This window comes from Cryptomeria japonica, chromosome 3, assembly GCF_030272615.1.
Source record: "Cryptomeria japonica chromosome 3, Sugi_1.0, whole genome shotgun sequence".
Taxonomy (NCBI): Eukaryota; Viridiplantae; Streptophyta; class Pinopsida; order Cupressales; family Cupressaceae; genus Cryptomeria; species Cryptomeria japonica.
This window is the reverse complement of record NC_081407.1, coordinates 470712837-470738888: the sequence shown is the minus strand read 5'-3', so window position 1 is coordinate 470738888 and position 26052 is coordinate 470712837. Positions and strand designations below refer to the sequence as shown.

Below are 26052 nucleotides of genomic sequence, written 5' to 3'. Positions count from 1 at the left end.
TAAACAAATATTACATGCCCCATAGTGATGTTTTGATAGTTGATTATTTATTTAATATATTTGTTATAGCAGTTGATTAAATTTTCACTTAATTTAATATATCTAGAAATAATAAATTACTAATTGATTAAGTCAATCAGTAATCACCCTAAAGAAGAACAAATTAATAAAATAATACATCTATACATTCAGACAATTATTAATCATGATAATTATTAAGGGAACGATATCATTATCAACTAAATCAACGGTCTTAGTAGAGAGACACGGGTTTAGATATAGTCAAAGGCAAACACATCATACGAAGAGTCTCCACCCTTGGAAGACTTAAGCTTCCAATCATTCCATTCCGTTAAGGAGATATATATATGGGCCATGCGGTTTGCTTGTGGAGGAGCGTTGGAGGGAAGTAGAGGTAATAGGTCGACTCAAGACATATATCTACATATCACGCTGTCTTAATTTGAAGTAGGCCAAACATTTAGAGACTTGTGATCAGGTGATAAGGCACCGTGTGGACAAATAGAAACCACCGATCAGAACAGATCAGAACTGTATTAAGCTACAGGCGGTAGCATCCTTGACCTTGATGGTATGCATGGGGATGCATTCTTACTATAGGAAGTTCGATAGTGCTTATATGCAGAATTTAATATAAATAAAAATATTAATATAAAGTGTATTATGTATTTAATAAGGATACCAAGTATCATGATAGTGGCAGAGCAGATCTGACATGCGTCAGATCTGTCTGCCATGACCAGCCACCAAACATATCAACAAGTAATGTTTAATTAGTAGTATTAGTAATTTATATAATAGGATATTAGCTAATACACAAATAATTGGTAATATTACTTAATTTACTTATTTATTTATGTATACATATACTCAAATCAGAGTAAGGAATAATATAACGATTGTAAATATAGATATTGATAATAATAAATGTTAATATAATACCTTTAGAAATTAGTAATAATTCATATAAATAGTAATTAATAAATACGTAATGATCTATAAAGGAATCAGAATAAGATTAACTATTTAGTATGGTAAGATAGCAAGTACTTGATTGACTAAAGAAAGATAGAACATTCCAGATTTGATTCATGTTAAGGTAGTCTTGATTCTTAATCAAGTTAGTTTAAGTCATAAGTGTTGTGTAGCTAGGTCGGATCCCTTCTAGAACCGACCTAGTGTACAAAATGCCAAGTGGCCTGTCGGCCTTGGCATTTGAATATCTCAGTTGTATGAGTTCAATTTGGGGCAGGCCCTATTTGGGCGAACCACTTGTGTTTAACTTGTGATTAAGTTAAATGTAACTTGCAACTAAGGGAGACTCATATGTAACTTGTAATATATAGGTCTGACCCTATCCTTGGCACCACAAGTATATGGCTGACTTGAGGTCTATTAGGAAGTATTGATTCATATATATGCAAGGTCATGATTGCATCAATAGACATGAATTCAACGACATGAAGGACATGTAGTGTGCTCGGGGGTGACGATAAGAGCTTATTGTCTATGGTTGGGAAGGCAACAAATCTGATGTTTGCCTGTGGTTAACGAGCACCACCATAAAATCAACAATAAGTACTTTGAAAATAGATTAATTATGGTTAAAATTGATCAAAATCTAGTAGGGGACATTACATAGGGGTTTCATCCTTAGCTTGGTTGAATTGTAGTTCTTGCTCCACAGGGAGTAATAATCAAATATAAAATGAATTCTACATATGGTGGTTCTTTCTTTTTGTTTTGTTTCTCTTATAAATATATTTTCTTTAAATAATCATGATTCTTCACATACCTCTTGACTTTTAATTAAATTAAACTTCAATTTTATATTTTATAATAATGTTATATTTTATTTATATATATTTTTTATGTATTTTAATTTATTATTTTACTATATCTCATTTTCAAAAGGAGACATTACACAATTGATCAATAGAATGGCACTTCATTGTTTGGTATCACTTGTGTACTGAGTATACACAAGGAAAAGATACAAATATTCAAATCTTTAATAGAATGAATGAAATATGCAACATTAGCTAGATAGGAAATTAGGTGACGGGATATGCATACAATTGACTTGTGAATGTTGGTTAACTACATTTATTTTTGGCTTTGGGGATAAAAATCATTTCTACTTTAATGCCATTGATTCCAGTGCCTCAAAAGTTATATATTTCATTCAAATCTTCGTCAATACAAATTTCAAACATAAGGTTGAGCATAATGCATAAGAGTTTTCAATCTTAAGCCAATTCACATTGATTTCGTCTTCCACTCTCTTAGATTGTATTTGAGTCTGGGCAAGTTCCCAATCATTTTAAATTCTACAGGCCATAAAAGGTTTTAAATATTAAGAATTATATGCATAAGAAGGCATTCATGTAAAGATGATCATTTCATGATTTCCATAAATTGTGCTAGAGGCACTGCAGTTCTATAACTGACCATGCTTTACCAGGAAACTTTATATCCTTGGCAGATAATATTTAGGTGAACGCATGGACAGGACAACTATTCTTTGAATTCAAAAGCATCAGCACTTATCCCCCCCAAATTAGTAACCAAACTTAATATGTTCTTTTGAGGCTTCTTTCCAAGAAGCATAACTAATTTGGGTTTCCAACCAGCTCCGTAACAGTAATAATCAAGATGTGCTAACTAATTCCATCATCCTTTTCAGATAAGGAATCAACAATCATTATTATTTAATAATTTATTAAATGTAATGACGAGTCAAAAATTTCATTTAGTACATATACTGTATGGTCAAGTGGATCTTCTTGATCAGTACCAGAAATTTTTGGTCAACTCAGCAGGCAGAGCATTCAAACTCGTCACAGCAGGTACCGAATCAAAATAGTCAAGATTTTTTTGGTCAACTCAGCAGGTAGAGCATTCAAACTCGTCACAGCAGGTACAGAATCAAAATAGTCAATTCAACAGAAATTCTTGTTTACTATAGAATTCGGTCAAAAAACAGTCCATTCGGTGAAAACTGAAAAAATCAATCAACAGAAGCTGAAAGAGGTTGATGAGACCCTTCTCTATGGTATGGGATTTACTTTGTCACCATTTAGAAATCCTTAGTCACAGGGTTCGCCAAATTTGGGCCACGAAGTTCGAAATTCGGCAAACTTAAAAGAAAACCTATAAATTTGTTATTGTTTGCCAAAAAATTCGTATGGATAGAACTGTGTTTAATATGCGCGGGTTGGGTTGGATTCTTTGGCCGACGGGTTGACTGCTGCAAGCCTGCAGAAGTAGACGATTCTTTGGCGGAAGAAAACCTGAAAATTTTGTATCTTGATTCAGACGTGTAAGGTTGTGTTCAATTTGGACGTGTTCAACTCCAATCCTTGCCAGTCAACCCATTTCTCTATCACCATGAGTCCACTCTTCCACCAACGCACCCCAAGTGCCCAAGATCTCTCCAGAAGCAGTTTAGGTTTTGTTGTTATTTAAAGTTTTTATTTTAAACATTCAATATCTTTATATTTTGTTTGCTAAATGATTTGTTTTTTAATTTTATTTCTTATTCAAAGTTAAAATTTTAATATTTTAAAATATTTCAATTAGATTTTTAATTATAATACATTTATCATTGAATGTATCCTTCTTTTATATATTAAAAATAATTAAATTTAAATAAAATAATAAAATAATATTTTTTAATAATTTATAATAGATTTATCATTTAATATTTTTTATTTATATATTAATAACTAAATTACAATTTTGAACATATTTAAATTACAATATTTTAAAATTCAAATTTTACTTAATATTGTTTTATTTTTGTAATTTATTACTTATATTTAAAAAAAGTTAAATTTATATAGGGCGAATTTAATGTCGAATTTTTTTTTCAAATTTTTTACCTTGTTGAACTTCATTCAAATTTTCTTGTTGCCGAACTTGAATTCGAATTCGAACCTCGTGACTTAACAGAAATCTAGTTTTTCTGTCTTTTGGGTCTCGACATATTACATTGGATAAAATCTTGAGAAATGGTGCATTCATGAGGTCATTTGACGACCATTTATGCATGTTAGCTAATGTAAAAACAATGGCCTAGCAATATTATAGCTGCATATGATGCTGGTTTGGAAAAGCCTCGTTGCTTGGAGAGGGAAAATGAGAGTTTAAGGTAAGAATTTTAGGAATTTCACAGAAATTAAGATAGGAGTGCAGCAATGATGCTATAAATGGTTTCAGTAATATTATCCTTCTTTGTTGGACCAAATTTGTATTTCTTGAGTTGTTTTTGTCATACTGTACTCTAGTGGTTTGAATTTTAAGCTGCTTATATGTAGAATAAAGGGCTACCAGATGCGTAACACAAGTAGTTACATTTACATGATGAAATCCACTCAGAAAGATGAGGTTAAGGTTGCTTGCGATTTGAAGTTTCCTCATGGCTAAACACTTGATTTTTCTGTTCATTAATCATCAAAGTTTTTTGTCATCATTCTCTTTTTTGCATCTTTGTGCTTTGTTTGGCAGAATTCCCCAACTTTTCTTTTATTTTGTCAATTAATTGATGCTCGCTGTTTCTGTTGATTATCTGCTTCTTCCTAGGTATCTTGATAAACCTGGGGGACTGTTCTTTTCCCGAAAAATAATGTGAGATTTTTGTTGTGCCATAACATTCATTATAATGAAAGCTCTTTTTTTATCTTGTTCATTTGTTGTCTGCATTTGATCTCCTCTTTTAAAGAGGCTTTTTAAAGATGCCTTTAAACTTTTTACATAGGTCCATTGCTGGCATATTTGATTACATCTTTATTGAAACAATGCACAAACAAACTAAATTAGGATTTCCTTGATCAGTTTCTGGTATAAATTTTTATTCTATATAAGATAAAGGCTGATCAAAAATGTGTTTTTAAAATTTTTTTTATCATGGTTTGTGTGCAGGAATTTTGCAAGGCATGTGGTGGCAAGAAGGTTGTTAGAGGAACAAAAAGGGTCACTATTGATGTCATGCCAGGTAGTTTGGAATTTCGAGTCTGGTTTTTTTGACCACCCAGGCATGTGGTGGAATTTCTTGTGCATTTGATTTTCTTCTGGATTTCTCTCGTTAGGTGCATACTCTCATGTACTTTGCTTTTCAAGTCTATAAAATGAAACAATTGTCCAGTAATATATTTAGATTTTTTGGGGTTTTATTTCCTTGGAAATGAATGATGTTATGGATTATTGAATTATGATATTGGACATTGCTTCCAACATAGTCATATGAAGTATAAAACAAAAATTTAAATCTCAGAGTATATTACTTTGAACGTTATGACATTCATGTTTCCTTTAAATAATTTATTCTACAGTTTATTAGATATGTAAAAAGTGTAAAACTTTTTGCTTATCACACAGAGTCTCAGAATGGGGGTGTTGGGATGTGGGGATGGGTTTGAGGGATGAGACACTATCTATTCTATGTGGGCGCTGATCAATCATGTTATGCATAGAATGAAATGCGCTTGACTGATTAATAAGTTGGGGACAATTGTTAGATTTAATGAAGAATTGCTTGCAACATTTAAATCTACAAGTCAAACAAAAGGAGAATAATGACATTCTGATATTTGTATTCATGATCAGAAAAAGAGGAATAAACTACACTCTGGGATGCATAATTTAGGGTGACAAGAGTTTCAAAGGAGTTGAGTTAGCCATAGTGCTTTGGTAAATTGACTCAATATGTAGTAGAAGTGGTGTCGAAAAAGCTCATCTTCAGGAGGGAGAGGTGGCACCTAACTATTGTCAATCATTGAGTAAATGAGGTAGAGGTGGCACAAGATTCCCATTAGTCAAGGATATGATATGTGCTCATTATTTCTTAATTTACCTAAGCAAATAAAGTAAATTACTTAGTTAAACTTAATATTAAGGTTGCAATTCTATAGCCAACACTCTCTCCTAAGTGCAACCGAGGGAAAAAATGAATGGGTCCTCACAAGATAAGCCCTATGAGTTACCCATGTACAATATGAAATAATTCTAAGTTACCCCGCTCTTCATAAAAAGAAGAGGAGAAATCCTAAATGAGAAACTCTGTTTCCTAATTTTTTTCAAGATAAAGCCCATGTGTGCTCTCACATAAAAGAGAGAGAATGCAGATAAGAAATTTTGCATGGTAATATCCACAATAGGTCTCACTACAACGAATGATGCATCTTCTTTTTGGAAGAAGGAAACCCTCAGTTGTCAAATTGTTGTTTCCACTCAAGTGGTGGAGTGAATGAAAGAATTAGGATGTATGTGTCTAAAAATTGTTCATGTGTCATGATGCTGATGTTGAATCATGGATGATATTGATCAATGGGAGCAAGAACCATGCAAGATTCCAAAATAATGGCCATGGATGAATGGATTGCAATGGAGGTGTTGGATATGCTGATATGAATGAGGACATGTCAAGATAGAAACATGTTAAGGCAGAGAAAAAACAAGAGGGTTGGAATGCACTGTCAAAACATCCAAAATAGGATGCAACTCCATAGAAGCTATCATCAAACGAAAAGCAAATGTCCTTGATGGTGCTGTTAAGGTCCAGTTGTGGGATTCAACAAATAAGAGATGTTTATTGGATATGTAGATATCCCAACCATAAGAAGATTAGTGACAAATTTTTGAGCACAATCATTGAAAGCCTTTGGTGAAGTGAATTTGAACTAGGTGGTGTCAGAAGGAGAAGGTGGAATCGCAATGCATGCCATGTGACTACAATGTTCATTCCACGATATGTCCACATTAGATGCTTCTTGAGTAAGAACTAGTGAAGCTATTAGTGTTGGACTTGTAGGAGGAGAAGGACCATAAGAAGTCTTTTCGTCATCACAATTTTCAGGATCTTCCAATAAGCAAGCTTTTTTGGAAATGAAGTTTCATTTTAACTCCAAGTCTAAGCATCTCCTAAAATTTGGTCCAATTAGTGCGAGGCACTCAATGTGTGAGATGGTCCATGTTGTGTGGTAGTCAACACTAGAACTGATAAATTTGAGGACATTATCATTCTTGTTAATCCGTACATGCTTTGACCAATGAGTACTTGGTTCAAGACCAAACCAATAGAGATAGGAGGTAAATCTCTTTTTAGTGCTTCAAAATTTTGTTTCGTTAGGAATAAATTAATAATAGTTCACTCTATTTGAGGTGATGACATGAGGATGAATTAAAATACCCATTAGAGTTAGTATGCTTCTTGATCCTTGAGGACACATCTCTTGCTGAATATGACCTTGTCCCCCATAGTGAGCATTATGGGGATGTGGAGATAGTTAGGAAATGCCCTCACTCTGTCACCTATTTTGAAATTTTGTTGGAAATGTCCTTAGTATAGTCAATTATTTTTAGGGGATGCTTGGGTATGTTAAGGGATGGGTAGCTTCCCAAAGGATAGTGTTGATGTGTTTTTTACGCACATGCGAACACAGAATAAAATACCTAAAGGTACCTTATCCTCTCTTGAATAAAGTCTCCGAATGTTGAAGATGTCGCGAAAAGGATCAATCGGGATGACTTCAAGGTTCTTTTCTGTAGGATCTCTACGTGTGGATAAGCTCTCTGTGGTATGATGTGATTTGCTGGAATCACAAGGGGACTTACACTTCAATGACCTGAACGTCTGATTTGCTGGAATCACAAGTCCTACTAACTAACTGGAAGACAAACAAATGGCAAAAGATGCAAGGTTCAGGAAGTCTACTCTACTACCTAGAATGCGAGAAGATGGATGAATAACTAGGTGGATTCCTACTGGGTTGGGTCTCACCATCAGGCTGAACAATTCAACACCAATTCAGTGCGATCTTCTAAGGGATGCTTCTAATATGTTTAAATCGTACACCATCTGACAATGATCACCATTCAAGAAAATGCATGAAACAATAGACGTGTAACGACTTATGATTAAGCTCATTTGTTCCAGTTGACCACGCAAGGTGCACTTACCATCAGCAAGAGGCTAGTGGTTTGGATTAGACAGATCCCACACAGGTGCATTCAACAATTTCCTTCATTCGATCTAATCATCTACCATCTAGAATTGAAGATTCAACAAGAAACCATGCATATTGCAAGAAACGACACACTTCACCATTACTTCAATGAAAATGGAGTTTGTTTACAATCAATGGCAACAATTTCTTGCCTTGTCCTCCTATTCTACTCTAATTGCTACTCTATCAACTGACTATTCACCTTCTAACTACTCTCTATCTATCTCTCTATTATTAGCCTTTCACAAATGAAGAGTCGGGGCTTATATAGTGCCCACAATACAATTCGATGGCTAAGATCAATGGCCAAGATTCAATAATGAAAACCCTAATTAGGGTTTGTTACAACCATTACATAACATTTAATGTTTGACCAATGATAAAATTACATCTTTAGGACACATGTCTTCTTTGGAAAAATCGACCAATGGATAACTGGGGTAGGTACATCGAAGTTTGTGCCACCTCCCATGAGTTAGGTACATTGAATCTGGACACACTGAGGTGGACCTATCCGACTGGAGGAGTGATGACTGGGATGCCAACTCGTCTGACACTTGGTTGATGCCAATTTGATGTTGCTGAGAAGCTAGCTTTAATTAACTCTTCTGAAACTATCTGCTCCTTCAACAAACCCTTGCTCTGACTTCTTTTGTCTTTGATGTGCAGGATGATGATGTACCTCGCCTTGGAATGCTGGATTGGAAGAGGTTAGTCATGATGATGCTAGACTGGAGGAGGCCGCCCTTATCCTTGCTTGATCTTCTTTGATGAGAACCTGCCAACTTGTAGATCCTCTGGGCTTTGGAATCGCCATCTTGATACCTACACAACATTTCAAAATTAGTAATATATCTTGAAGTCTAGAAATTAAACCTAAAAGGAAGATTTAAGATTTTAATTAGGAAACTTCATGATAAATCTTGAGTTATCGTTTCCTAATTAACCATGCAATACTTAGATTTTTCCAAAACAAATGTCCAAAAATCAAACCTTAAACAAGGGTGTCAAGATGATTTTGCCATACCTCCTCTTGAGTATTAAACTCTAAGAAATGATGTAAAAATAGATGAATTTCGCTAGGCAAAGTTTAAATCATAGCCTCCTCTTGGATGAATCACGCCTCCATTAACCTCCAACACTTAGCAAACTTCGCCTCCAATCTTCTGGATTTCGCTCCTCAAATTGCTCCTCAATTAGTAGAATTTCGCCTCCAACATGCTATATTTCGCTCCTCCAATTCGCACTTCAACTTTGCACTTGAAAAAGGATGAATGAATGATTAAAACTTGAACAAAGCATCTCCTATTATATAGAGCGCTCACCCCTTTGCTTCCTCTAGGCCGACTTGGCAAAAAAGGAGGTAAAAAATAAGTAAAATCTCAAAAAAGGGGGCCGACTTGGCTAATAAAAACAAAATAAGGCCTTGAGCGCTTTATTAAAAATTAATTTTAAATGCCTCCAAAATAAATTTCGATTTTCTAAGGCTTAAAATCAATTTATTAAATGCCAAAATGCTTTAATTTAATGCTAATTTAATTTTAATTTCCAAATGCCTCAAAATTAGCAATTCTGGTGATCAAATGCAATTTGGAGAATATTAATTTTCAAAACAAGGCTTGATTAAACTCCATGATGATTTCGCCCTGGACCCTCTCTGAGGGTTAGGAGCGATTTTCTAATTTTAGCCTTGAATACTTCACATCTTGACTTGAAAATCTCCTGGAGGGTAAATTGATATCCAGTTAATGTGTTGCACTTCAAATTTGACATTTTGTGTGAGGAAAAATAGGTGGAAATGTCAATTTCGCCCTGGACCCTCAGCAAGGGTCAGGAGCGATTTTTCAATTTTAAGCTGGAAATTAGCATTTTTCAATGTTCAAAATCTCTTCAAGACATTTCAAATAGGCTCCCTCACTGACTTCCAGACTTTGCTCCATCCAATTTGAGAGAAAAAGTGCAAGTTTGATGTTTTTCGCCCTGGACCCTCAGCAAGGGTCAGGAGCGATTTTTGTAATTTAGGCTTGATTCTTCATCATTTTTCATTAAAACTTTATTCATCATTTGGCAATGTCCTTCCTTAATCCACTCCAACCAAGTTCGCTTTGTTGTTGCAAGGTAAAATGAGGATTTTCAACAATATCGCTCTGGGCCCTCTCTGAGGGTCAGGAGCGATTTTCGCTCTGGGCCCTCTCTGAGGGTCAGGAGCGATTTTTTGGTTCTAGGCATATTCCTTCATCTTTTGGATTTCAAATTGCTTCCAAGGCATAAAACATCATCTCCTCTTCCTATCCACACAAGATTTTGTCTCAATTCCTCAAACAAAGGAGAGAATCCTGGAAAATCGCTATGGGCCCTCTCTGAGGGTCAGGAGCGATTTTTGTAATTGCCTTCAAAATACTGACTTTCAACAATCTCTTTTCACTTCGAGGCAATTTAAACATTATTTCAAACCCATGCCTAGCCTTAGCTTTCCTCAAACTTGGATAAAAAGTTCCCATATTAGGTTTTTCGCCCTGGGCCCTCTCTGAGGGTCAGGAGCGATTTTTTGATTTTGGGTTGATTTCCTCTTTTGTTGATCATCCAAATTATATTCAATGGGTAGAACATGCTTTCCCTCATCCCTTCCAATCATAAAAATCATTTGATCTTGCAAGAATAGTGCACTTTTGAAAATCTCGCTCTGGACCCTCTCTGAGGGTCAGGAGTGATTTTTGCTACCTAGACCAAAATGCTTCACTTTTCATCTCAAAATTTCTTTGCCAAGGAAGATGTCGCCTTGCTTCATGCTATGAATAAGTTCTCATGTCCAAGAAAGGTCAAAAAATGTGCACACAAAGAAAATCGCTTTGGACCCTCTTTGAGGGTCAGGAGCGATTTTACCTTTCCTGGGCAAAACTCCTTCAATTCATCATCTTCAATCAAGTCTGGATACTTTATCATGCTCACTTCATCCTCCACCATGCCTTTGACATCTCAAATCGATCAAATAAGGCTAAAAATGACCTCTATAAGATTTTTCGCTCTGGGCCTTCTCTGAGGGTCAGGAGCGATTTTCCTGTTTTCAACAAGGTCCTTCATCATTTCAAGTCAAAACTTGTTTAGGTAGCTGAGGAAAATCTTTTATTTTCCATTCATGATCAAAACTTGGTCTCTTTCTATTGCAAAATGAAGGAAATCAAAATCTCGCCCTGGGCCCTCTCTGAGGGTCAGGAACGATTTTTCCCTCTTAGGCCAAAAATCATCACTTTTCCTGCTTTCAAAACTTCAATCACCTTCAGTGACATTCAATCATCCTTCCGGGAGACCCTGCACAAAACACATTAGAAAAGTCAGTGACAAATATGACTTAAACAACATTTTCGCCTTGGGCCCTCTCTGAGGGTCAGGAGCGATTTTACCCTTTTAGGCCAAACTGCTTCAAACTTTAAGTCTCAAATCACTTCGCAAGGGAAAGTCAGGTCATTTTCAAGGCCAGGAAAAAGGTTTCAAGTTCAATCAAGGTGGCAAACGAAGTTTATAATGAATTTTGCTCTGGACCCTCAGCAAGGGTCAGGAGTGAGATTCGCTTTGGACCTCTTGAGAGGGTCAGGAGCGAAATTCGCTTTGGACCCTCAGGAAGGGTCAGGAGCGAAATTTGACTTTTTGAACTCTCCGTCAGGATAATTTTATGGAATATAACATTTAAGTATAAGAACTTATACTTTAAGTTATATTCCATATATACTTTCAGGATGTTTGAGAGTGGTTTCAGACCTCCAGGAGCTATATTGCAAAATCTAGTTTTTGGAGGTTTTTCAGTTTCCAGACTTAGTCAAATTTCAGGATCAGGACATTCCAGACGTCATCACTTCAACTTGACCTCACTCAAGCAGAACCTGCTATCCAGGTGATCCCCTTGGCGACACTCAAAATGCAAAGGTTAACAGACAAAACCCTAAAAGACCTAAAAACAAACCCTAGAAAGCAAAAAGCAGGGGTCCCCATTTGCAATGGGGCGATGTGTGAAATGGTCACAACAGATAGTTAGGGGACATTTATATGTCCAACATCTATCTTAGAGATGGCTAGCCACCCTAACATCCCTAAGCTCATTTTAGTTACAATTTAAAACAAAACTTACAACATTTAAATGCTTGTTTGGTTTATGACATGCCTATCTAAGATTTATAGACCATGAAGGTCTTCATTTGATACTGTGTAGTGAAACCAATGTCCCCTTTGACAATAGGGGTATTGAGGGATTAGAAACCCCACCTCTTGTAAAATACCTAGTGCTAGGCATTTAACAAATATCTACACTTTTTTTTCCTTTTTAAATATAAAATAAAAGTGTAGACTTTTAAAAGGTATGCACACTTGCACAAGCTCTAAGTTAGTGTTGCCCCTTGACCTTGCTTGGGTTTCTTTTGTACAATTCTGTTGGGGGTTGTACCTCTCAATCTTGTTGGGGGCTTGCCTCTCGACCTTGTTGGGGGAATGGCTGCCAATGCCCACCAAACTATAAGTTTGACTATTCAATAGACCAATGATTAATGATGATCACAAGATCTACAAAATACGTATCCCCTATTGTAGATCATTGCATCTCCATAGTCAGTCATAATCAAGGATTATCTTATTTCATACAATAAGGGCCAAACCATCAGATGTGCCACAAGGGGAGACTAAATTGAGGAGAACAATATTGAATAGTAATTATTCTAACCTTCAAGATTAATATTTAAATGGAAAAAATGAAGGAATGCTCACAAGTAGATGAAACATAGTCAGATTGGTGGATGGAAATTAAACATTATCTAGTCATCAATATCATGGTTATATCATATATGTACAAGGGGCTCTTATTTCCATAGGGTTGTTCATTTGATTTTCAGTTTTGGATCCTTAAAGATGCTATAGAGGAGGTTGGGCCACAAAATGTGGTGCAAGTAGTGATAGATGAAGCCAACGTATGCAAAGTTGTAGGAAGTTAATTGAGGCAGCCTATAGACATATTTGATGGACTCTTTGCTGTGTGCATGCTGTGAATAATGCATTGAAGGACATGGGAAAAACTAGTTTGATCAAAACAGTTATTAGCGATGCTATAGATTTGCAAATGTTTGTCTGCAACTGGGCACACTTCATGTGGATTGTTCAAGACCTTCTCCAAGAAGGAATTCTTGAAACTTGTAGAATCTATATGTGCATCATATTTTATTCTCTTGGAGAGGATTCTTGAGTTGCTTTAGGCATTACAACTAATAGTTATGACAATAGAATGAAATGGGTGGCCCAAGACGAAGACAGATTAGGGGAAGAGGGTTGAGGATGTGGTGAAGAGTGATGTTTTTGAAGTGATACAAAATATATTGTCTCCATTATTACTCCAATCTTTAGAGTGATTAAATATGGGGATGGTAATGCACTTAGCCTTGGAGAGGTTGATGAGTGCATTGTTACTATGCTTGACCTAATTAAGGCTACCGTATGTGATAGAAATACCCCACATTGTGCTTCTACAATGAACATATTTAGCAAATCATTTATTGTTGAACATTTTGTCATTGATGTCATTGGTTTACTTTGAGCAATAGAGTTTTTAGTTGATCTGCTTGGTTGTCTGCTTGAGGTGCTTGGGTGCCTGGTCGAGCTGGTTGGGTTGTGTGCTTCAGCTGCTTGGTTGGTTGGTTGAGGTGCTTGGGTGCTTGGTTGATCTGGTTGGCTGCTCGCTCCAGCTGCTTGCTTGGTTGCTTGAGGTGCTTGGCTGTCAGCTTGAGCTGTGTGTGAGTCTGCTTCACCTATTTGAGTGCCTACTTGTCATTTTGTCAGCTGCTACATCAGCTCATGTGCCATGTCATCTTTGAATTGTAAAAAGAGTTTTTAATATGATTTGTGATATTGATAATCTCTTTATTCGTTGAAGTTGTTTATGGTAGCCGATACTTTTATGTTGGCAAGTTCAAGATATTATTGTGTGTGTATTAACAATGCAACAGGATTGCTAAATCTAGGGAGGTTGCGTGTCATGCTGAAGACCAGCAGTTTTCAAAAGTATGCCAGTTTTAACCTCTATCTATATCGTGCCAGCAGAGGTCAATAAGAATTTATTGGTCTGTACGAATGTGGGTGGAGTTACGCGAGGACCATGCACTATTCTTCAGATACGTTTTTTTAAAAATATTCCTATCTTTAAAAAGGTAATTCTGGGCGTAATTTAAATATTGAACGAAAGATATTCTCCTTAGTGGAGTTTGTGGAGAATTTATGGATGACTGCCATATGAAGAAGATATGATTTTTCATTGTGTGGTTTTTACGGGCTGATTAGATACGTCTTGATTCTCTGTTGCTAATATAAAACGTTCTTTATCCTTAAATAAAAGGTAGAATGGAGTTAATGCGATATACATTGGACTGTTGCTTTTTACTCAATGAGCCTATGTTTTGAAAAAGAATATGGAGACTATAAGAGGAGTTTGACATTGTAATAAGGCAACTACAGTTCGTGTCTGGCAGATTATTAAAGTTGTTTTTCTTTGTTTGGCAGAGCATGTAAGGCTATGGTGTGCATGTATAAGGTGAAAGTTTTTTTAATACAACATGGAGCTTTAATCTGTTTTGATGACACACGTTGAATGAACAATCCTGAAGTCATGCTAAAAAAGGAAAACATGGAATCTAATGCTTTGTATGTCTGAGTTGAGTATTCTTAAAAAGGGGAGCCGCTGGATATTATGGATGAAAGTGTTAAGATATAACAGAGGAGTGCATAATACAGTGCATGCAACTTCAGAAGACTGATAAGTGTGTGTTGTGTGTTTTTGAAACACTATTAAGGGATACATACCAAGTAGCGGAGCAGATTCAAATATTATAGACAAAATGTTGATGACAGGTTGAGAGGTCGTTGCAGCAAATCTTGGATATTGAATGATTCATATATTTTCAAAGGTGCTTTATAGAGTGTTGTATGTGTGAGAGTGTGTAGCAGATTGTTGGAGTTGAAAATCTAGTACAGTTGATAGAACCTCACGTTGATAAGAGCAATATAAGAGCAATTTTTGGTCAAAACTGTGTAAAGAACTCTATGGCAGACCTGTGATCAGATTGTAGAAGTTGAAAAAGAAAAGCATAACGATTTTGAAGAAGAGAAACATAAAAATCTGGAGTTGGTGCTTCAGCAGAACGAAGTGTTGGTGCTCTTTGTGGGTTGGTTGCACATATTTTGTAATCTGGGTTGGTACCCATTTATGTTTATGAAAGTATTTTTGAGGCCGTGGTTTTTTACCTGAAAGGGTTTTCCATGAGAAGTCTTGGTGTTCGTGTCTTAATGGTTGTTCTTAGCAAAATAACATGTATAGAAGATGTTGAGGAGAAGATAGGGTTCATGAAGCCTATTCAAAAGATGTATAATTCTATAGATGTTAACATCATTTGTATGGAGTGTTCAAAATTTTCCTTGTATTGGATATTTTGAGGATGTCAAGAAGATAGGGAGACTGTGGCATGTGACAACCCAATTTTGTGGTGGACTATGCATGAACCTACTTCATGGGCCTATTTCTTTGACTACCTTCTAGCCATTTGCTGGCTATCTCAAATTTCTTATTCTTGTGTTGGTGAGAGGAATAGGTCTACTTATAGCTTCATTCACTCTACTGAGAGAAACATGCTTACCTCTAGAAGGGTAGAGAAGTTTGCGGGTGTACATAATGCCTTGCATCTTGTGTTACTTGGAGACATGCCTCCACCCCCCAAACCCCTATCCTCCTTGTTCCTTGAGGTGTTTCGAGGATGGGGTGGACTTTAGGCGAATGTCCCTTGGTTGCCCCCCCAACTGAGAAAATGCGAACCTAGGGACCACAGGAAACACATTGGGGATGCTTGGCCATCCCTAAAGAGGCTAGGGACATCCTAGGTGTACCTTGATTGTCTCGGGGATGATCATGCATTCATTGTAGAAAAAACAATTTTAAATATTGTTTTAAAATAATCATTCATAACATTAAAAAGGACTGTTAAATATATCATGACAGCATTATAACAGTGATATAACATGTCAACTTTATAACAGAAGCAATAAGACAGCAACAACTGTAGTACAGCAGCAATAAATATATCATAATTCAAATTCATAGTTAATGATATAAGTTGTATACTAGTAAATATTTTTTTTTCTTTTGGTAGATTAGAAGTTTTTTAGCCTCATCCATATCCAGGGGAGGCCATAAACAGGGGACCTCATCCCCAACCCATAAATAGGCACCCACAAAACAAAAATAGATAAACTAACATAGAACCACCTCCAAACCCTCGCCAACCCTAAGAGAACTATCACCCCTGAACAAGATGCTATAATACTAGATATTAGCTCCACGTTTTGTATGGGAGTGAAGTTGCATGCTGAAAGCAGTCTCATATTTCTTCCTCTTACTTTGTACTACCGTCCCTGGCCATCATGGGCCTTGCCACCATTTAGCTCATCTACATTCCCAAAGGCAATATCTTGATCTTTATGAGGCGAAGATCTAGAGCACTCCTTAATCACATCCATCCCCTTAATAGGAAGCAAAGCAGCCAGACTGTTGGCCCTCCCAGTAGGAAGAGGAACCATAGAAAGCCTCGGTGTGTGTTGTGATTTCATTGATGGAGCATTTGAAGCACTAAGGCTCAAGTCCTCAGCTTTTTGGAATGACTTCAAGGAAGAAGCAACACCACCCATATCATTGTCTCCCCCATTAACAGGGGATTTAGCCAAATTTTGCCCAGTGGGCAAACCATTGCATGGTGAATCCAAGGGAGGATCATCTTCTTTGAGATTCAAAGGCACATCAATGGCCTCACCATCTTGATTTGAAGCTTCCTTTTCTCCTGAGTAGTGGTGGGGGGAGACATCATTCCACCACAAAGCTTGACTACCTTTTCTTTGTTTAGCACATTGGGCAGCAACATGTCCAGTGCAAAAACATTTGCGGCATTGAAAGGGAACTCCTCCATAATATATAGGCTGAATCCAACAACTATTTTCAGTGTTGAGGGAAATCTCCATAGGAAAATCTTTGTTGGCCTCGATCTCCACCAAAATGCGGGCATATGTGGTATGGAAGAAATTTACAGATCCCTCATCAACATCCAAGAATTTTCCTAGCGAATTGCCAATAGCTTCAAAGTAGGAATCAAACCAAAATTGAAAAGGTAGATTTGGAAGCCTCACCCAGAGAAATTTCAGAGAAGGATTTAGTTCTTGGGTTGAAGGAAGGATGCTAGCGTTGTAACTTAAGCAAGTGTTGTTCGTAGGCCCATTGGTAGTCATAGATATTGTTCGACAGTCTTTAATATTGTCAAAGACCACAACAAAAAATCCTCGAGCACAAGGATAAATTTGAAGATCGCCCTCTACAATAGGGCACCATGTTTTTGAAATGCACTGGTGCAGCACATGCATATTTGTTCAAAATCCACGAAATCTCCTGATCAAACCATGCTTATAAAAATAAGCAACACTCTCATCCACCTCCATGAGAATTTACTCCCCTAGGACGACATTCAGAGGCACATTAGAGGGATAGAGAGATGATGCAGTTTGGGGATCGAAAGCCTGTGAAGGGGAGAGTCTAGACCCCCACCAATCTGACCAAGCCTTTCAATTAGGCTTCTTGTGGTGATGCCCTGCATTGCCAACCTCAAATCGGCCATGATTGTCCCTGTTGTTACAAACCCCAGTCATGGTAGGCACACCCAAAGGAGAAGAAACGGGAGGTCGTTGTCCATTCACACCACTAGCATGCCAAGCCCCAACTTTGTCAACAACGGCCTTAGCATTCAAATTTGGACAGTGCCATGGAGAATCACCCAAATAGTTGTGCACTAGAAAAACAATAGGATCCCTAGCTTACATAGGTCACGACTAGTGCGACATCGCAGGAGTTCTATGAATGGGTAATTGTAATCTTAATTTAATTATTATGTGAGCATATACTAGTAAATATTAACAACAATATTTTTGATTTTTGATTTCATTGTTCAAAAAAGCATCAAACTTCAAAATTTTTGATATGGTATTAGATTCAGTTATTATTGTCAGTTGCAAAAGACATTTAAGGTGCATTTACCATGGTTTGGTACAATGTGGTATTTTGTGAGAAGTGCAAGCAAATAGTTTCCTTTTGGATTGTGGTTGGCATGAAGGTTTTTGCTGACATCATCTAACTTGGGCGGGAAGTGGCTCCACATCATCTACGGATTAGCTCGACTGCTTTTTCTCTAGGAGATAGGGACTTTGTTTATTGTTTAATGTTTGTCGATTCCTCCCCGTTGGGCCCGCATCCAATGCCAAGGATAATTTAACATTGTCATGTTATATATATTGAAAAATTTCATATATACATCCCCTGTTGTAACTGTCCATAAAATGCCATGGAACATAGCTTGCATCTCATCGACCACAATACACTTACATACAAGGAGAGTCAAACATCGCAATTGGATGTAGAGCTAGAGGAGCCAACATACGTTGATGATGATGCTGCATAGATGGGGTTGGTTCGTATTGATCTGGAGGAGCTTGAGCTTGTGGAGTCTAGTAGTTCTTGTGAATGATTAGAGGCATCACTATAGGCCATTTTGTTATTTTGAAGATTGAATCAAACACTAACAATGGCAATGTGAATTAAAAATTTATATCATATTCAAATATCATAATGATGATTACAAAGACATGTTCAAAATGATAGAATGGCTTTATGTGATGCCTCTAATTATTTGCAAACTCCTCATCACTAGACTTGCTGGACTCCACATGCTCAAGCTCCTCCTAACTAATAACAACTAGTGTTGTCTATTTATCATCATCATCAACCTATGTTGGTTCCTCTAGCTCTACATCTCATTGTGGTGTTGGGCTTTTCTTGTACATACGTGTGTTGTGGTCAATGAGGAACAAGGCACTATGTACAACCACAAGCTTCTTTGCTGTCTTAGAGATAAGCTTGTTCCTTTGAGTTGTGTGAATGAAGTTATAAGTAGATTTGTTCCTCTCAACAATAGAAGAACTAGAATCTTGGGACAGCAAATGAATGGCTAGAGAGGCAGGGAAAAAAGTAGACCCATTCATAGTCCACAAATTAGGTCTTTGTGTGCCATAGTATCCCTATCTATCTTGGTCCCCTCATGATAACCCCTAAGAATGACAAATTTTGTTTGCTTAGTATGGATGCTGTTGGCCTTTTGATGCAGAGCTCACAGGGAAGCACATCATTCACCATGACACAATGCCATTTCTTCAACTTTGTTTTGTAACAACACTCACCCAATTGGGTTCTCAAGAGGAACTATTCCAAAGTCTTACCAAACTTAGGTTGTACTAACATCCACAAGGAAGAATGGATCCAATGACTGATCCTATTACCATCACTTGCCTTTGCTTTATTTAGGCTGTCCACATTCATACTTTGACTGTTCACAATTCCCTTCTCACAACCAACTCATCAACAATGACTCACAAGAAACCCCTTGCTCAAATTTGATAGACTCACAACCACCAAATGCAAACATTTGCCACATGTTCACAAACTATCCCCATCATGCACTTAAAGTACAATATTCATTATGATGTACCAACTCGTCAAGGGCAGCAAGAACTGTCAAGGTTCACACAACTGTCATATCCCTATTAGGAAAGTCACATTCCAATCTAATATTCAAGATACAAATGGCCTAGTGTCCTTACCCAAATCTTTGAGAGTGTTCCTTTCCTTATGAGACAATACTAATCAATAGCCAAATGAACATTCAAAGAAGAAAAGCTTTCCACTACTGTTGTCCCTATCATGGCAGTCAAACTTTTCTTCATGTAAACAGTGACACAAATTCAAAGCACATTAATGGAGTGTACTTGCATCAAAACAACATATAAACATGCCTTTGAGTTTTCACAAACTTAAATAGATCCCTTCACACACACAAAGTGAATGAATCAACCAATGACTGCCCCAAACCCTTATCCTGTCTGATTTTTGTTATGGACTGTAATGAACAGTCATGAATAACTTTTTCAAAACAGAATATTATCTCAATCGCTCCGGTCCATTTCTATATGTCCCTGTTACAGACTTATTCTCCAATTTGTAGAAAGATCCAACGGTTAAATCAAAAGTTATGACAGTTTTTTCTAAAACTGGTTACCCTAGATCAGAGTTTTGGCAGTTACAAACTGTTTTTAAAGAAATTCGTGGATCTCTCAATATGTATCATGACAGATCTTCAAACTTGACATAAATGAAAGGTAACTCACCATATTTCAATATCCAATAGGTTTAAGACACAAATCAATCAATGTGGAAGAGAAATGAGTGAAGGAACAACCTTGGAGACAACAGATTTACACAATAAACAACATTTCCATTAAACAAAACCTTCCACCAAACTCATTCCTCTTTCCTTCCCTCCTTCCCACGACCAAAAGAGGGAATTTAAACCTCTTTCAATCAGTTACAACCGAACTTGATCAACTCCATGATTAGTTGATCCATTTAAACAACTATTAAGAGATGTTGCAAAGTTGCCAAGCAACTTGTGCAACATTTTTACAACTTTTTGACATTTTTGATCTAATGGACATTTTGACATCAAATGTGCATCCAACATACCTTAAATGACTTAAAGAAACCATTTCTATGTTGGTCTATCCCATTTGACCACTTTGACCATCTTTGACCTATTGGTCCTAATTGCCCTTACAATGCAAAGTTGGCTTATTAGCCTTACATGATGACTTCATTGGATTACACTTAACATATGAATGGTCTAATAGACCTTATTACATATTTGATTCATAACTAGATGCAAAATTTATCATAGGTCCTTTGACCCAAGGGTGCTCCTGCACCACCTTTGGAGGATCATACATCTTTTGGATAGCCTTCATGAACTTTTCTTTAACCTTAGCATCATATATAGGTGTATTTCTACCAGACCTTTCCACGCATCATTTCAGGCACAATGCGTAGGCAGCCATTTGCAAGGGAGTGTTGAGTTTCTTTCATGTCTGATGAATGATTGGTTGGATATGTTCATTGTATAATTGCAATGCCGGGTCATTTTGTTGCACAACAACCTTCATTTGTTCAAGCATATAGTATCAATGCACTCATATACCTCTTAAAGGCTAGGTGCATTGGCATCCCCACGTCTAATCACTTTGAAAATTAGGGTAATGATGGAGACAATATATTTTACATCACTCCAAAAACATCACTCTTCACCACATCCTTCACCCTTTTGCTTTGTTTTATTTGCAATGCTGCTTGCACTTAAGCATCCTCTCCAAGAGAATGAAATACAATGCATATCTAGATTCTACAAGTTTCAAGGATCCCTTCTTAGAGAAGGTCTTGAAGAGTGCATGTGAAATGTGGTGCTTGTAGATAAGCATGTGCACATCTCTAGCATCATTAACAACTATTTTGAACCAACAAATTTTTCCCATGTCATTGGGTGCATTATTCATGGCATGCACACAACAAATTAGTCCACCAAATATATGTATAAGCTGTTTCAATTAACTTTTCTGCAACTTTCCACACATGAGCTACATCTATCATTTCTTGGACCACATTTTGTGGTCCATTGTGGTCCAACCTCCTATATAGCATATTTAAGGATTTGAAGCTGAAAATCAGCATCTTTACAATGCACCGAACAATCAACAATATTAAGAAAATAAGGGCACTTTGTACTTGTAACCATGATATTGATTAGTGGACGATGCCTAATGATCGTCCACCCATCTGGGACTATGTTGCATCCACTTGTAACCCAAGATTCCTCCATTCATTAATCTTGGGATAGTTTTAATTAAAGATTAGTTTTAATTAAAGATTGTACTTCAATTGAGTTTTCCTTGGTGATGCATATGATGGTCATGCCCTTGTTATCTTTGCGACAACCTCTTTATAATAAGGAGAGTGAGCCACTTGGAATAGAATGCCATTGGTAAATGAGAATTTGACAATGACATCATCTGCTTCATCCTTCAATTGAAGATTAAATAAGTCTGCTACTGGGTTTGAAGCATCATTTGTCACCTAGTGTTTTCTCTTAGCCTTTGCTACCCTTGAACTAGAAGAAACTAGAATATTTGCAAGCGGCCTTTGCAAGGTAGCTAAAGTAGAACTTTGTCTTTGATGACTACTCACCTGTAGTGGCGAAGAGGTAGATATAGGTGCATTTGTTTTACAATCCCCATAAGTTACTTATCTCAACTGTATATTTGAGTATTTGTGCCAACTTCACACATGTATTCTACAACTTTGCCTTGGAAATGAAGGTTGGCATCAACTTTATTAATGCTGCCTTGAAATTCAAGCTTACAAAGTGGTACTTCTACAACCTAGTGCCCCCAACTGTCCTAAGCTCTGTTCATAACTTTTTTGTAAATTGTTTAGAGGGGACTTAGGATCAAAGGGATCCTTAGCATTTTTTTGCAATTTTTTGGAAGGGCAACTAACATTTGCACTCCTAATTGATCTAGTGATTTTACCCCTCTCTGCTTCTTTACTTTAATCAGATGCATAATCAAATCCAATTTAAAATTCTTCAATTTCTTGAGACTTAACCTCATCCTCACTCATGCTGTGAGAACTTATATTCAAGGTGATACTGCAATAAACAAGATTTTTTTTTTATAATTTGAAAATTAAAATTCAACCTATGCATAGAGCAAGTGATTAAGACACAAAGATTTTCTTTTTGCTTTTCTAACTGTAGGGTGTATGAAGCGCAAAATCAGAGGATACACAAATATGAAAGCTAATTTCATTTCTGTTTTTCTTACTCTAGGTAAAGCGTAGAAGTAGAGGGTACACAAAAGTTATAATCCTAATTTGACAAAATGAAAAATTCGAACATACAAAACCTAAAAAATAAAATATTGTACCTTACTGTTATAAAATGAAAAAAAAAAATTGATCATTTTTCATTTGCAAAACTAGAATAATGTAATTTAAAAGTTAAAATTGAAATTTGCAACAACATAAATTCTAAACCTGTCAGTTAATTAGTAAATTTGTCAACTAAAATTAATAATCTATTAAATGTTAATTAGTCATTAAAATTTAAATTGAACAATAAAAAAAGAAAATTTGTAAAGGAAGCCTACCTTGAGGCCTGAATAATGATTTGAATCCTTTGATTCAATTCTGGATTGGTGTCCCTCTTCCTCTTGCTCTTTCTCTTCTTCAATCCTAACGCCTTCACTGTCACTCATACAACTTGTTGCAGATTTCAGCTCTGTCATTGAAACTTTGGAGTGAGTTGGAATGAGGCTTAGAAGAGTATTTGCAAGTTTTTTGTTAGTGTTTAGGGCTTGGGTGGGGCCTATAGGCAATTAGGGTTTAGGGCACACACTTTCAAAAGATTTTTTGATATAAAGAAAAAGGCATCTCATGTTGTGTGGCCGTGGGGGATACCTTAGTGTCTTTGGGACGTTTGAGGGACTCTTGTGAGTCCCCTAGACATCTCAGAAATTCTCGCGATTCCTAGGTGGAGATGGTGGGATGGTGGGGGGACTTCCCTCCAAGTCCCTAGGTTCCGAGGATGTCCTCATCTTAGAAACATGGGAATTTTGGGAGGGAGGGATGCGTCCTATGGAACATTGAGTATCGATCCAATGATTGTGAGTATTGCACAATAGTGTAAGGTAATTTTTGTTTGGTCTTAAAAGAAATAACTCAATTGAAGAAAATGCCTTAATATTAAATTTGGAGAGATTATACTATTTGTTATTGAATGACATTATTGTGATAGTTGGGAAACATGGTGTCAAGAATCACTTGGCTGATTTTGTTTTTATTCAAAAACTTAGCCTGGGCAAAAAATTGAGAATAACTTTATAATAACTTGGTTAGCATTGCAAACATTAGAAAACGCATAAATTTGTAAAAATATTCTTCAAAAACATAAATATTAATGAATTTAGGGGACATATTCCTAATTTGCTTCTTATATAGATAAAAAATAGAGTTCAATACATGTCATTGACCAAATCAAGGTTCAATATGTTTTAACTTCATTTTTCAACACAAATTATAATTTCAATGTTCATAATCTATTAATTTCCTATATGACTAAAGCTCCAAAATTTATAATGCTGTGAGTAGGTTTGCTTGAATTGTTTGGTATAAACTGCATTATCCTCAAAAGGGATCCTTATTTACAAGATCATGCTGTAATTGTTTTTAAGCCCCACCATTAATGGCTTGCTAGCCTTGCTTTTTGCCTTGTTAAATGCTTCCACTTTTGCGTTCCATTTCATTGCCTCCTCCAAAGTAGCAAAGTCATCATTAGTTAATGACATATCCACATCCTTTGCAACCCAATTTGAATATGTATTGATGTCATAGAGGTCAAGTGCTTGATTATGTCTCACACCCCTATACTTTGGTTGCCTGCAACTGAAGGTTTTATTGCATATGAGAAGGTCTTTCAAGTGCTTTTGCATAAATTTGATGCACTTTTTGTGTGAATGACTTTAGTAACACTCCAATTGTGGTCACAACTAGAAGCACTATAGAGTTGGGACAACTTCAGATTCCAAGATCGTGAAGATTAGGTGGTCACACCACAAATTTGCAAGGGCAACTTAAATTTGTTAGGATTTTAGACATTTTTATTTGCAACTAGTTTTATTCGTAGGGGACATTTTTGTTGCCCTTCAATTATTAGAGGATTATGCCAAGGGTCGCTTTGATAAGAAGTCACCTTGAAAACAAATTGCTAATAAATTGCAAGCAAAATCAACAGGAGGCACTAGGCTACAGAAATGTCATATTTGTAAGCTTGAATTTCAAGGTAACATCACAAGTGTTGATTCACACCTCCTTTATCATTGTGAAAGGAGTAGGTGTTTGTAGGGGGCTATAAATTGAAACAAAGAATTGATATAAATAAATTGTGGGCTTTATAGTGGTGACCAAAGTCTTTATCAACTCCTTTTCCATTGAGGGCTCCTACTCCTACTCCTTGTGGAACAAGGAATACCCAAATCCATGGTTTTCAAATCATTCTACTTACACTATGTCAGGCCATATTGGAGCTTAAGGGGAAATGTAGAGTGACCACTTGTGATTCTGTAAACACAGTGGCAAAGATATTCAATGTGCATAATAGAGATGAGGTTGATGATGCCATTGACAAAGTCTTCTTTGCCAATGGCAGTCCATTCCATGTGGCTCACTCTCTTTATTGTAAGGAGTTGTGGCAAAAATAATTAAAACAAGATCATCTTATGTACCTCTAGAGGAGACAAAATTGAGAACAATAATCTTTGATAAGAACTATACTAAGTTTAATATTCTAATGGAGAAAATGAAATCTACTTGGAAAAGTAGTGGATGTAGAATAATTATGGATGGGTGGACTGATATTAGGCATTGTTCACTCATCAACATCACGGTCACATGTACAAAGGGCCCTTCTTTCTTAGGGCTATTGATTGTTTCAAGGCATCACAAGGATGTCAATTTTTCAATTCCAAATACTTAGAGATGCTATTGAGGAGATGCGGCCAGTGAATGTAGTGCGAGTAGTGACAGATGCTGCATATGTGTGCAAAGCTGCAGGAAAATTGATTGAGTCAGCCTATAGGCATATTTGGTGGACTCCATGTTGTGTGGATCCCATGAATAATGCACTCAAGGACATGTAAAAATCACATGGATCAAAGATGTGTTTAATGATGCTAGAGATGTGCAAATGTTTACTTGCAACCACCATACTTCACGTGCACTCTTTAGGACCTTCTTTAAGAAGGATTTTTTGGAACTTGTGTAGACTAGATATGCAATATACTTAATTCTTTTGGAGAGGATGCTTGAGTTGCTAGAGGTATTGCAACTAACAGTCATAACAACAAAGTGGAATCAATAGCTGGATTCTAAGTTAGAGGAAGGTGTAGGAGGTGGTGAAGAGTGACACTTTTTGGGCAGATGCAAAATTCATTGTTACCCTCATTACTCTAGTTTTCAAAGTTATTAGATATGGGG

At 36.5% G+C, this 26052-nt stretch overlaps 1 protein-coding gene across 3 annotated transcripts in view; it reads left to right on the top strand.

The window, feature by feature from the left end:
* Positions 1–26052, top strand: part of LOC131041368 (chaperone protein dnaJ GFA2, mitochondrial) — a 114517-nt gene that overhangs the window by 56468 nt on the left and 31997 nt on the right. For all 3 annotated transcript variants that reach the window (XM_057974415.2, XM_057974413.2, XM_057974416.2), the window contains exon 13: positions 4945–5017. In XM_057974415.2, the coding sequence (XP_057830398.1) occupies positions 4945–5017 (73 nt within the window). The remainder of the gene's footprint in view (positions 1–4944; positions 5018–26052) is intronic.